The following is a 14,804-nucleotide window of genomic DNA, read 5'->3' as shown; positions in this document are numbered from 1 at the left end:
TTTCAAAGGTTAGAAACAGAGGAAATAAATTCAACAGAAAGCACTACATATTGCACAATATTGCAAAAAGGTGGCCTTTGATTCTATACTTTTTATCAAACCACAAAATGATGTCTTGTCTAATGCCTACACACCTCAGGAACACATTAGCTAATATCATGACTGCAAGCCTAGTCAAATGCACAGCTTGAGCTTTCATAATTCTGTGCTACATGGCACCTGGATGTGTACAAACTATAGGCAGGATCCAATTAAATATTCCTACTTGGGAAGCTGCTTCCATCAACAGAATTGGCAAAAGGACAATCCCAACCTTTCTACAACAAATACACACCATGCTAAAATTCTGCTCTTGTGGAGATGGAAACCCCTCCAAAGCAGGATCTTGGTGCTATAGGCACAGAAAATCCAAAAGCTAGCATACACCTGAAAGCTTTAAGTGAAAATTTTCAAAGCATGAGCAAATATATTGCAAACCATCTCAAAAGCCAACAGATAAATCCAAGGAGGTACACAAAAGTACCTGGTAAAATACACGAAGTTAAATTAACTTTCTAAATAACCCTATTATTTTATTATTTAATGGGGGAGGGGGGTACTGCTGTGAATAGTCATTAGTGCAACTGGATATTTACTGTTATTATCATGTTACATTACTCACTGACATTTTCCCTTATAAAGATAAAACCATCACACTTGTACCTTTTCAAAATTAACAGTAATGTTACCTGATGAAGATGAAGACATTGTTGAGGTCAGGGAGGAAGAGTCACCAGAATTTCTAAAGAGTGGATCCCAGGCTAGGAGATCACTGTTCCCTTTCCTAATGTACAAGTTCATCAGAAGACGAATATAAATCATGTTATACATAAAGTGTTTTCAGTGCTCTAGTAACAATTAAAATTAAATTTGCATGCTTTCATAAAAATGCATAGCTATCCATCTTCCAAAGAAGATCATGTTTTCTACTGTAAATTCTTGGCTTGTAAATGAAAGATTCTTTTAAAAATCTAAAGGATAATTTGGGAAAGGAAATGGTCTTCTGAAATACAATCACCCCTCTGTTTTCGCAGGAGATCTATTCCTGACTCCTCCCCCACAATGGAAACTCACCTATATTCAAGCCTCACTGGTTTGAATGACGGCACACACCATTTTGTACCCCTCCGTTTACTGCCTGCGAACAGGTGAGGGATGCAGATTTCAAGTCCACAGAAACAGAGGGGTGACTGTATTTCAGTTAACTTAGTAAACATTTGCTTCACCTGCACATTTTGGTAAAAGCAGATGTAATGATGTCCCTTCTGCTGACTGTTGCAATAACTACCGTATATACTCAACTATAAGTCAAGAAATTTATGCCCCAAAATGGACTCCAAAATCAAGGATCGACTTATGGAAGGGTCAATAGGTTACTACAGCTGATAAAAGTTCATTAAAAAAGTGCCCACCTTTCTCTGTAGCCAAGTAAACAGCTCCCCATTTGCGTCCCGGTGCCGGCAGCCTCTCCTCCCTCCGAGAGAGAGAGAGAGAGAGAGAGAGAGAGATCCTTCATCCCTCCCTCACAGCTGGAGCTAACAAGCAGCTACTGAGGGAAAGGGAGAAGGATGCAGAGAGAGGGAGCATGCCTAGGCTTGGACCCTGTTTTGCAAGCCATGGGTTTGGAAATGCTGGGGTTAACGGCAAAGCTGGGGTCCTCCTTTTTTCCCAAGGAAGCTATGGGTCTGGAAATGATGGGGTTAAAGGCAAGGCTGGGGTCCTCCTTTTTCCCTCCAAGCCATGGGTCTGGAAATGCTGGGGTTAAAGGCAAAGCTAGGGTCCTCCTTTTTTTTCCATGGAAGCCATGGGTCTGGAAATGATGGGGTTAAAGGCAAAGCTGGGGTCCTCCTTTTTCCCCCTGCAAGCCATGAGTCTGGAAATGCTGGGGTTAAAGGCAAGGCTGGTGTCTTCTTCTTTTTTTCTGCAAGCCTTTAGTCTGGAAATGCTGATGCAAAGAAGAGTGTGTGTGTGTGTGTGCGCACCCAGACTTGTTTTCCCATGGCACTCAGACTTGTTTTCCCATGCTGATACTGTGACCCTTGAGAGAGGTTCAGAGAGAGAGAGATGTAGAGCGGGAAGTGGTGCTTTGTTTCCCCCTTAGATCTTTTGTAACATGCCCTCGACTTATCCATGGGTCATATCAAAATCCATGATTTTGGTCTCAAAAACTGCCCTCGACTTATACATGAGGTCGACTTATACCTGAGTATATACGGTATTACTGCCACTATTGATTTCATGTTATATTTTGTGATTTTATAAAAATTATACTCTCTGTGATGAGACAGAATGCATCTTATCCCACAGTTCCTAGGAAAGTATAGATCCTTAATCCTTCTAATTTAACTTATTTTCAGGGAAAATTGCAGAAGAACAGTACTGCTAAACAATACCTCATAACAATGATTTTGAAGTGGTTAATTGTATATGCACAGACTCACACATGTGGATTATACATCTGTTTTGGAACTTTGTCAATCTAGACTTGCATTTGTGAGATAGTCTGCCCTGTTGGGGGAGTGCAGGACAATAGGAATGTAGGTTTCAGCATCTACTACTAGCAACTACCTTTTCACAGAAAAGCACCTTGAGATGCCCTATTACAGTACACCGGCTCAGTGAAGTACTGACAATGTTAGCAGAAGCTTAAGTGTTCTGTCCCAAGCAAAAACATACAAAACATGCTCAACATTTGGGGGAGGGGCTGGTTTGCAAAACAATATACTGTATGCAAAAAGGAGCTGATTTAAGAACCGAGGGCGGGTTACAGACTGCCCATTTGGGGCGGTCTGTACCCGCCACTTTCCCCGGTGTATTGGGGCCTCAGCAGTCAGAACGGCAGCCGCTGAGGCCCTGATCCACCGCTTTTCAGGCTGCGGGGAAGCGGAAAAATGCCGCTTCCCCACAGCCTGAAAAGGGGTGTCCTTGGAGCTTCAAGCCCCAAGGACACCCCGCGGCGGCGGAGAGGAGGAAAAAGGGGCCGCTTGGCCCCTTTCTCCCCTGCTTCGCTGGGCGCAGTCGTCTGAAGGCTGCGCCCAGCGACGCAAAGCCGCGCCGCAAACCAGGAAGGAGCTCCGAAATGGAGTTCCTTCCTGGTCCGTGCTAAGGGCGCACTAGGCGCCCTGGCGTGGAGCGAGGACATCACGTCCGCGCCGCCCCGTATAGAGGAGACGCGGCCGTGATGTCCTCATGACGGCGGCCGTCTGGAACGGCCGCCGACATTTTTTACGCGCAGAGCGCGTATTAGGGTTAGGGAGGTGCGGAAGCACCGCACCTCCCTAACCCTAGTACGCGCTCTGCACGTACTTTAATGGTGGTGTGTAACCCGCCATAGGTTCTGAAAAGGAAGTGTGAGAAACATCTGGGAGATGTGAGCAGGTCAACATGATAAGCAAAGCAAAAAATAGCAATAGCAATAGCAGCTTCATTTATATACCACTTCATACTGCCTAAGTGGTCTCTAAGCAGTTTACAACTGTAAGCTAACTGATCCCAACAAGCTGGGTACTCATTTTAGTGACCTTGGAAGAATGCAGGCCTGAGTTGAGCCTGAGCCCTTGGCTAGTATTGAACTCACAACCTTATGGTTCGTAAGTGAGTGGCTGCAGTAAAGGCATTTAACCACTGCAGCACCATGGTTCAGCAATGTTGCTCCAGTGGAAGTTAAAAGAAACCAAGGGCTTATTCCCACTATGATTTAAAGCGAACTGCTGATTGAGTTATATGTGCCTCGTTCCCACTTCATTCTGAAGTGTGTTCAACAAGTGGGAATGAGGGATCTGAGCGCATCATTCTAGAGGAGAAGGACTATGGCAAAGGGGGTTGGCAGAGCGGTGTTTACCATCCCTCCTCAGTTTTGGGGAAATCAGCCATCCTCCACCCCTCTCTTTGTGCTTGTGGTGTGACTTATGGGCACCTAACTATATATTTTCTTTTTATAAAAAAAAATTAACAGAATATGTAATCCATTGTATTTGCAACTACTTGCAATTACTCGGGCGGTGCGCCAGGCGATTGGACCAACTGCAGCTCAGCAAGGCAAGCAGCTGCAAAACCAATGGATCACATATTCTGTCATTTTTAAAAAATATATACAGTTCCCAAGCCGGGCTGCTCAAAAGGGTAATGGTGTGCTTGACTCACTCAGGGATGCTGTGGGGCTGCTGGGGTGGGGTGAAAGAGAGAACAATTCTCTCCCCTTCTTCTTGGCTTCCCAGCCTTTACTTTCAAGTAGAGCCCAGGCTGTTCGATTCATAGATTGAAAAAGAGGGAGTGGTTCTTCCAAAGCAATGTGGTGCAGTGGTTTGAATGTTGGACTGGGACTCTGGAGACTTGTGTTTGAATCCCAGAACAGCCATATAAACTAGTGGGTGACCTTGGGCTAGTCACACTCTCCCAACCTCAGAAGATGGTGATGGGAAAGTCCTCCATGACACCCATGGACCCATGCATCCCAGGGGAGAGTCCTCCCTAACACCCATGGATCCATGCATCCCAAGGAAGAGTCTTCCATGACACCCATGGATCCATGCATCCCAGTGGAGAATTCTAGCCACAGCACCCATGTCTCCCTCCCGTGTTTTTTTTGAATGTGTTGGTTGTGCCACTGATGATGCGTAGATGGTTGACAGACATTTTGAAGCAGCACAAATTAGTGGAAACGACAATCGTGCCAACAGAGAAGCAAATAAAGACAAGACCCACTTCCATAGTGGGAACAACGCATCAACTGGCATTGATTCACCAACCTGGAGCAAAAGCGAATTGCAAACTGATTTAAATCTAAGTGGGAATGAGCCCCAAGTTGGAAAGCAGAATTCATACTTCTCTGAGTGTGTACAGAGGCATCCAGCCAAATCCTAACCTCATCATAGATTTTAGAATCAAGAAAGCTCCAAAATAAGGCTTCTTGAAAGTGCAGAACCCAAATCAGATTGCACAGAGACCACAAAAAAGCTGATTCTTTTTAGTCATCCTCTAGCTATGCTATTATTTTTATAAACTGCCTCAAACCCCAGCCTGGGAGAAAGGTGAGATATAAATAAAATGATGGGTGGATGGATGGATGTTTCTTGGATATTCTTACAGAATGTGAATTGATTTCAAAGGTGAGATGTTTCCATTTGTGCATAAAATCCTTTAAAAACAATGGCAAGAAAGTGGCACATTGGAGGATTTGCCATCAAATACCATTCTTGCCAAGAAGAATGAGCCATCACAGAATAGGTTAACTTCTGTCACTGCCCAGGCTAAGCAAAATATTGCATCATTTTAATCTGACCTTTTTATTCATCCTCATCTCATTTTACTTCAGTTCCTTCATTAAGAAACAGGAAAGTAAAGAAACTCCCCAGCTCTAGAAAAGGATTAGGATCTTACAACCATGGGTAAGGCTGAATCCTTGGCAAGGATGGATCTTAATGGCAAGTCTTCCAATTTGTCATTCTCAGCTGGTGGAGAAGGAGCCATCCATGAATGGGATCTACCTATGCAGATATGAGTATCTAGATAGGAGGTGGCAAAAAGGTGTTTCAATGTGGTATGACTTTATTGCAGCACCCTTCATGGTATTGCAGTTTCTGGGGGAGGCAGCAATGAGCCCATGCATGTCCTAAATTAAACAAACATGCTTGGGACAGGAGAATTCCTAGAAGCGGATCTTGTCTTTACTGTTTTGACTTTTACGCTTCTCATCCCAGGGGGGGGGGGAGCATTGAAGAAAATGAGTGAAGGGAAGAGAGAAGAAAAACGGAAAGGGAGACACCGAAGGAGCTTTTTTTAAAAAGAAGAAGAAGAAGAAGAGAGTTTGGGACAAAGAGAGTAGGAGAAAAAGGAGGACTGGAGAAGAATAAGGTAAAGCAAAAAGGCACTAGAAAAAGCAAAAGAGACAAATATACACTGCGCCTGCATCATATGTGGGTGCATCATATGCAGCTTCCAGCATAAGCTGGAGCTGTGCTGGAAAAAAGCCTTGTGTGCCCCGGAAGAAGCAATGAGGTGTGCGCCTGTGGCATGTGCGCCACACCACAGGCACGAGCCCCATTAGTTCTAATGGGGCTCGAGCTTACATGTTTTTTCTTTTACATGGGGGGGGGATCCCGGAACAGATTCCCTGCCTAAGAGAACGGCTCACTGTATGACCTTCCCTGCATGAGGCAAAAGAAGGACTGAAGTAGGAGGAGATGAGGAGCAATAAAAAGCTCAGGTAAAATGATACAATATTTTGCTTTGCCTGGGGAGGGGCAGGAACTAGAATGGCTCCCTCTTTGCTGGCTGAGAATGATTTATATTCATAATTCCTTGACTAAATATAAATAAATAAAATTTGACAAATACCAGGTGCTCTTCAGCCCAGATATATGCACTAGACTTATGCTACAGGTGGAACCAAATTTTAATTTAAATGATTTTACTATAAATATAAACATTTCTATATGAGCAAAAAGATGTATAAATATATACATTCCAGTATGAGAAAAAATGAAAAGAAAAAACAAGGTAAGGGGGAAGAAAGCAGTTGGAATGAAGTATAAAAAACGATTTAATAACTAAATGAGCAGACTTAAACTTAAGATATGATATCTGAATCCAGCCACGGATACTAGAATCTGAGAGGAAAATCCTACAGAAATAATATCTGGTGATTTTCAAATAAAAATAAATGTCAAAGGAGAAACTTACTCATTAGATGAAGCAGAAAGCTTTGATTTTGTTAATTCTTCACCTAATTAAAAATATTATGATCATTGAAAGCAAAAATATTTAATTAACAAAATCAGCCATCTTTTATATAAACATAGTTCTGATTGGTAAAGTGACAATTCAAAGTAACTAAAACAATGAATGAAATGGACATGTATTAAAATATGAATTATCTACTTCTATTATGTTTTCCAAATTGGTCTTCTAGTGCTCACTAGAACTTACACAAAACTGGGGATTAAGAAGCCCTAAGATTCTCCATATTTCAAAGGGTTTGTGAACTTGGATGGAGAAAACAATTAGGTCTTTCTTGTCACTAACCACTCTAACTGAAATGTAGCATTCTTCAATTATGAATACAGGTAAGGATTCACATTAAGACTAGGAAGATCTGTGGGCCTAACTTGACTGCAAAAGGGATTCATAACAAAAAATTAAAACAACAACACTAGAATCTAGTATAATACAATGCCAGGTGTCTGTTCCTGCTCCACTGGGACTGTGCCCTTCTTTACCAGATAGCATACCAACTGCCCTATGGGAAGGAGTGTCCAGGGAAGAAGGAATATGCAAAAGTATTATCAAATGCCTGTCTTTTCTCAAAAAGGCAGATTCTATTTAAAGAATCTGCAATAGAAACATACACACAGACACTGTTGTTGCTGTATGTCTTTCTAGTCATTTCTGATTTATGGTGACCCTAAGGTGAACCTATCACTGGGTTTCTTTCACAAGATTTGTTGAGGGTGGAGGCTGCCACTGCCTTCTGAGGCTGAAAGAATGTGACTTGCTCAAGGCCACCCAGTAGCTTTCTATGTCCAAATGGGGATTTGAACCCTGCCTCTCAGAGTCCTAGACCAACACTCAAACCACTACACCATGCTGGCTCTCATACATGCATATGCACACGGACACACACACACACTGCTCCAATGAAGACTGGCTCTTCTAGCAGTAACAACAAACCATGTAGCATGAGGTTACTGATATGAGCAATGTGGCAAATATTTTACATTTCTTTGCATCTAAACATTCTAATGAAAAATTAGATCACCATAACTTGGAAGGGAATGCCTGTTCCTAAACCAGGATGCAAACATTAAGATTCCATGTGCAATAGCACTTCTAGTGTCAGAAGCTTTTACGAGTTGAACTATGGTAAACTCATCTAATACCACACAGCCATTTTATTAACCAATATTTTATTTTGGATATGTATCTTGTTCTGTACAACTGCACAAAAATACAAACATTTGCAGTTGTTTATTGTAGTGGAAAAACTTCCTTCACTTCAAAAATGATCAAATACAGAAGGATTTTTTAAAAAAATCACCTAAATCTGAATATCCAAGTTATAACACCATATCTTTCAATTTACAAGAAACATTTGATTATCCAGGAATGTTCTCAAAAAGAAAAGTAAGGTTTTGCAATAGTAAGAACTATGTGATGACAGAAGAGCTCACATAAACTTACTAGATGAATTCCGGTTCATCTGTGCCTAAACAAAACAAAAAGCAAACAGTGCTTAATGAAAAGTGTTCTCGGTGGTAGATACACATTCTGACTTTAGCTATTAAGTGTAACGTATTTAAAAAGGCAAAGAAAAACAATGCATGCTTAAGTCAGGAAAATGATTTAGACAAGTGATTAAATTTGCAATATCTTTTCACAACATGACCATCCCAGGACCATAACTGGAAAATGCTGGAATATGTTGAGTATTACACAAGACGAGACAATTCTTTATGTCACCTAATAATTCAAAAACAAAAAACAAACCAGGGAACTTACACCAAAATGTAACTAGCAGAAGGTTCTAAACCAGGGGTAGGCAACCTTTTTGAGCCGGGGGCCGGGTTGCTGTCCCTCAGACAACCGGGGGGCTGAAGCCAATAAATAAATAAATAAATAATTTTTTTTAAAAAATTAAATAAATAAATAAACTGGGACAAATGTAGGACAAAATTTTCAAATGGAGGACACTTTTTTATAAAACATGGAGGACACGCAAAAAAAATGCTGATTTTAAAAAAAATGTTAATATAAATGCATGTTTCGGAGGCTTCTATAGACAATTGCCCCCTTGCCTGCCGCTTTCCCCCCTTGCCCGCCTCCTCCTGATAGGCCAAAGGCTCCACGCCCTCACACGAGAGTCCAAAGGCTCCGGCGGCAATCGGTGGCAGGACCGGGTGGGGGCCGGTCCCAAGGCCTTGCCGGGCCGCATCCGGCCCGCGGGCCGCAGGTTGCCTACCCCTGTTCTAAACCAATGAAGTGCACAGAAACCAAAAATATGTGTTTTTCTCCAAATAAATGTATTGGAAAGGGAAGTTGGGATTGTTCCTACTACTGTGCTGTGTTTCAAAAGCACCAGGAAGGCTTTGGAAATCTAGTGCAATTATAAAAATTCTTTGCTGTATTTTTAACTTCATAGTTGGGAGAAAACCTGGCATTTATCATGTTTGCCTAAAGACAAAGAATACTTGCCATATGGCAAGCAAATCATGAACCTCTAGTGTTTAAAAAAAGGTTACAAGTGGATCTATTTATTGCAGAGTTGAACTGAGATTTCAGATATGTTGACAGAATCCTGCAACAACATGGAGAATTATCTCAACATTCCTTTTCCTTTCTGTTTGACAGAACCAGAAACAAACAGAATTCCATTACAGTGGTTTGTATCACCTCTCCCATTGCTAACATAAGGAAATGATCACTGTGGGCAAACATTCTATGTTTTCATGGCAAAAGACTGACAAGCAGCTTTCATTAATTTTCAAATAATAATAAAAACATCAGATAAAAACTCAGCTATCATAAACAGCCAGCATCACCAAATCCTTTATTAAAGTATGATATTGTCAATCAAATAATAGTTTAATACTTACAGGACTATGTCTCTGATGTCAGCATAGGAATAAAATGGGGAAAACATTATTACACACAATTTTGTGCAAGGTATATGTACTACTTTTAAGTATGACGCATCAGGCTTCAATGTTAATATAATAAAAATTTCAAGCATAAAGGACAGCTTCATTTTAAAGAAAAAGGCAAGGGGTCTTAAAATAAATTCTACTGACCTGATTTCGCCATCTGTCTACCATAGATCTCCTATATTACACAACAGTGAATCATTTTATGGCCTGAATCCTATTGTTAATCCTAGCTACAGTTGACCCACTGAATCAATGGAATTTATATAAATGTAGATTCACCATTTTATAATTAATCCAATGGGTCTATTCTAGTTAGGACTACCAAAACAATCTTTATTTACAATCTTCTTCGAGAGGAAAGATAGGAATCATACAACCTTCTGGATATTTTTGGACTACTTGCAGTAGTGCTCAACAGTCTAGCCAACGATAAGAGAAGCTGGAAGTAGCAATCCAACACTACCCCGAGTGTTATTTGATTCCTATCTCTGAGCAACAAGAGGGAAGATTTCACAACAAATCCCCTCCACCACTCCCTTCTCCTTTTGTGTCGTGTCTTTTTAGATTGTAAGCCTGAGGGCAGGGAACCGTCCAATTAAAAAGATTGTATGTACAGCGCTGTGTATATTTACAGCGCTTTATAAATAAAGGTTAATAATAATAATAATAACAACAAATAGAAAGCTGAACATTAAGAGCACACATTGACCAAATGGGATGTACTTGGCTATCTTGGAATACCAGACATTTCAAAACTTTCTCCTTAGACATTTGAGTCTTTCATACTAGCAGTCACTCCAGAACAGAGAGCAGCAAGGCAGATCCTGCATCTACATGGCAGAAATAATCTGGTTTGACACTCCTGCCATGACTCAAGGCTATGGAATTCTGGGAATAGTAGCTTGTTGTGACACAAGAGCTCTCCTCTCAGAGGATCCTCTTAAAGCTCCAATCTGGTGCTACAACAGACTACCATTCCTAGAATTACATAGCCTTGAGCCATGGCAGTTAAATTGTGTCAAACCAGATTATTTCTGCAGTGCTGTTTCCCCTTCTTGCACCAGAAGCAGATGTAGATTAGAGAAGAGAGATTTGCTTCATTAATCATGAACTTCCTTAGAGTGTATATTACAACCTTGAATTTGGCTCCTACAGATGTCCTGCCTCCCTTCTAATTTGGAATCCTCACTTTAATTCCAACTAATTTCACAGAAACTACTCTTTCCTTAATGCTGCATCAGGATTGCTAGAGAGGGGTAGAGACAAAGCTTTACACTCCTTGTCAGCAAAAATGAGGAGAATTGGGATGCATATGTACATATGTGTGAGGTCCCAATTCCTGAGACAGCATCAGAAACAACTCCTGGAATGAAAAGGTTGTGTATCTCTACTTCACAACAAACACTTTGTTCTGCTATAAGTAGAATATTACTTTCTGAACAGTGGGACTCTTGCTATACAGCTAGTTTCTCTCATCTTTATTGCAATCACAGCTTCATTTATATACCACTTCATACTGAATTAAGCAGTCTCTAAGCGGTTTACAAATGTAAGCTAATTGCCCCCAATAAGCTGGGTACTCCTCGCAACCTTATGGTTTTGAGTGGGTGGCTGCAGTACAGGCATTTAACCACTTACTTTCTCTGAGTAAAAACTTTCCCACTTTCTCACAGGCTTCTTGAATACCATGGTAATGAAGCTGGAATACCACTTTTTACCACTTGATAAAACTGATTAAAACTACACTCGCCCCTCCAAATTCACGGACTTGAAATAAGCAAACTTGGAAATCCGCGGGGGGCGACCACTATTAACCTTAATGGGGTGCACACCCCGCATACACATGCCCAATTCAAGCCTATGGGGCTTGAATATATGCAATATTTCAAACTCACAGGGAGGTCCAGAGTGGATCCCCCACAAATTCAAAGGAACGATTGCAGACAGTACAGATACAGAAATTTTACTTTTCACAGATGTGTGCTAAATGTTTCAGTTTAACAAAAATAATTTACAGTACTCATTATACTAAGTACAGTTGTCCCTTTGTAACCGTGGGAGTTCCAGACCCCATCCCCAACATGGGTAACAAAAAATGTGGGACTTTAAATCCTGTTGTTTTCTATGGCGGTGTGGCGTGCACACAGCCACTAGTACAACCGCACACACGAACCTCCCATTACAAACAACGGGGGTTTGCCATCTGTGGAAGGTCAATTCTGCAGATGGCAAGCCTGAGGATAAGAAGAGTGCACTGTACTGAGCGTAGGTTACTTACAGATATAGCTGGTGACAGTGTGATGTTTCCTATTGATTCTTTTAATTCATCCAGTGAAGGCACTGTATAATGAGAACTATTGTTTGGCTGAACAGGTTTGATTTCCACATGGAACTTCCTTGGTTCGTCATCTTCAGAATCAGAATCACTTGATGAATAGAAGTGGTTCTCTTTGGCATGTTATTTTCAGTTAAGGTAAAGGTTGATTAATCAGTTAATTAAAGCTCTAACTGCTATGACTATAAACTTGACATATAGCAATTGCCACAAAGCCAAGTTGCTAATCAAAATATTTAAGCCTCAGAAAAGTCACTAAAATTTAGATTCAAAGAGCATTATAAAGAGAGAACAAATGTCTATATGGGTATAACTATAAAAAAGGATATTCTGACTAGCTTCTGGTTTAATGCTATAGCCTTCATCATCTACATCTGGAATGTTCTGGAACAAAATAAAAATTAATTAGGGAAATATAGTAGTGAAAATATTTTAAGTAACTATCATAATGTATTGTTGACTATCTTTTAATCTATTTATGAAAATAAAAGTGTTTCTGTCAACAGAAAAGTCAGGCTGTTACTGCAAGAGAATCCAATCAATCATGTTTGGTAACTTTACAGGTCATTAAACTGAACTTCACAATTTATTTTCTGTAGAAAACAAAGCTAATGGGAAACCGTTTGTTTAATTGTGGTTAGGAAAACTACAGATAATATAAACTCTTGCAGATCTACACCCATTATTCATTATTCAATGAACCAAACACCTCATCTAGAATGTATGGCATGTATGCAACAAATTAATGAAAAATGCATTTAAGACAAAGGGTACATGATCAGTGAAGCATGAGATTTTGCATACTCCAAAGGGAATATGACCTATTATTAATGCTTTTGTAACCTCAACACTAGACCACACTGCAGCCTTTGATGATTGTTTCAATACTACACTTGGCATAAACTCAAATGACTCACCAGATTTCTGCAGCACTCTGGCTTGTTATGATCTAGTGGGCATGCTTAAGGCACATCCATATGCTCTCCCATAAGCTGCGGATATATATGCACCACGAAATACCTTAAGTAAGTGGTTGTTTATACAGCAAGATTTTAGAGACAACAGTTGCTAGCCTGGCATAATTGCTGCATCATTACTGTTATCTTTGTAATCTATGTAGGGACTGACACCCTGCATGTGTGGAGTGTAGGTGACTGGTATTTCATATCATATTGAAATGCTGTACCATTCATTACACATCACTGTAGTATAAAAAAGCTGCTACACAAGAATACTTGTATTACATCTGTATCACAGCCATGATCACTTAATGACTCAAGCTTAATCAAAGATATCCCATCAAATTCAATGAGCTTTACTCCTGAGTGAGGGTGCATAGGATGCAGCCTGAGTGGTCTTCCTTCATTAAGACATTCAGCAAACAGTCAAACACCTCTCAAAAGCAACACACAATGCTTCCCAATAATAAAGGGTCTCAGCCACAGTGACAAAACAGCCAGATAAAATGGAATAAAGCACACAGATCTGCTAACGTTGATGTGAGAAGGAAAGTGCTAGCCATTTGTTCATTTAATTCATTTAGGACAGGTCATCAGCTGAAGCCAGAAGAAGGGCCTAACAAAGGGCATTAATTCTCCTTAGAAAGTTATAGTTCAAGAGCGATATCTCATGAGGGAAAATCCTGTAAAAACCTATAGCTCTTACAACTTTACCATAATAGAGAAATCTTAGTGGTTGTAGAAAACCTCAATCAGACACTCAGACTAAACACACTTTTGGAACATGGCTATATATATGACTACATACTGACAAGGACCAAACTGCAGATTTAGATTGGGGAAAAGTCTGATCATAAAGAAGAAATGCAAGTCTAACTATGTTCCCGGCTCAGTGAAGGCTCAACTTTGTTGTTAACAACCGCCAAGTCAACTTTAACTTATGGTGACTGTATGAATGAAAGACCACCAAGTAATTCTGTCATCAACAGCCCTGCTCAGGTTTACCAAATTCAGGGTCATGACTTCCTTGATTGAGATTACCCATCTGCAACACAGTCTTCCTCTTCCTACTGCCTTCTCCCTTCCCGAGTATTATTGTCTTTTTTAGCAAGTCATACCAGTCTCAGTATAATCATCTTTGCTTCTAGGGAGAGTTCAGGCATGATTTGCTAAAGTTTTGATACAGATCACATTAAGATTTTAACTTTTCATGAAATTTTAAAACCTCATTGTAAGTCTTGAAAGTGCACACTGAGATAAACTCAGAATGACTCAGCCCCTTGCATTCCCAGAGAGGCTCAAAACTAAATTCCTCTCTTATTCCCCTGCATATCTGTCCTCTCCCCTGATAAAAAAATTCCATTTCCAGAAGGCTCAACTGACCTATTTTTCACTCATCAGAAGTAGGAAAAAAGTGCTCCATGCTGAGAACAGTTAGAAAAGTAACACAAATAAACTCCCAATATCATCCTACCCTTATACAAACCTATGGTGCAACTACATTTGGAATACTGTACTGTTCTAGTCACTAGACCTAAAAGAGGTTATTGTAGAGCTGTAAAAGATACTGAAAAATGCAGATGATCATGTGGTCAGAGCAACCCCCCCCCATGAGTAAAGTTCAGAAAATAGGTAAGGGAAAATATGACAAATCTGCACAAAATTATATAGGTGGAAATAATGTAGATAGCAAGTATTTTTTCTCCCTCTCTCATAATTTAGCAATTACTGGCAAGTGAAGTGGACACATTCAGGGAAGACAGGTCTATCAGTGGTTACTAGTCATTATGGCTATACAGTGTGCACTTGGTATCCACCTCAGTTTGGTTC

General features: G+C 40.4%; 1 protein-coding gene across 4 annotated transcripts in view; it reads right to left on the bottom strand.

Moving 5' to 3' along the window:
* Positions 1-14,804, bottom strand: part of FCHO2 (FCH and mu domain containing endocytic adaptor 2) — a 123,288-nt gene that overhangs the window by 21,149 nt on the left and 87,335 nt on the right. For all 4 annotated transcript variants that reach the window (XM_042455920.1, XM_042455919.1, XM_042455918.1 and 1 more), the window contains 6 exons: positions 12,345-12,399; positions 11,959-12,137; positions 9,630-9,641; positions 8,218-8,242; positions 6,721-6,763; positions 729-823 (listed from right to left, as the gene is read on the bottom strand). In XM_042455920.1, coding sequence (XP_042311854.1) covers positions 729-823; positions 6,721-6,763; positions 8,218-8,242; positions 9,630-9,641; positions 11,959-12,137; positions 12,345-12,399 — 409 coding nt within the window. The remainder of the gene's footprint in view (positions 1-728; positions 824-6,720; positions 6,764-8,217; positions 8,243-9,629; positions 9,642-11,958; positions 12,138-12,344; positions 12,400-14,804) is intronic.

This window comes from Sceloporus undulatus, chromosome 2 (genome assembly GCF_019175285.1).
Source record: "Sceloporus undulatus isolate JIND9_A2432 ecotype Alabama chromosome 2, SceUnd_v1.1, whole genome shotgun sequence".
NCBI classification, from domain to species: Eukaryota; Metazoa; Chordata; class Lepidosauria; order Squamata; family Phrynosomatidae; genus Sceloporus; species Sceloporus undulatus.
The sequence above is the reverse complement of the archived record's forward strand: the minus strand, read 5'-3'. Positions and strand labels throughout refer to the sequence as shown.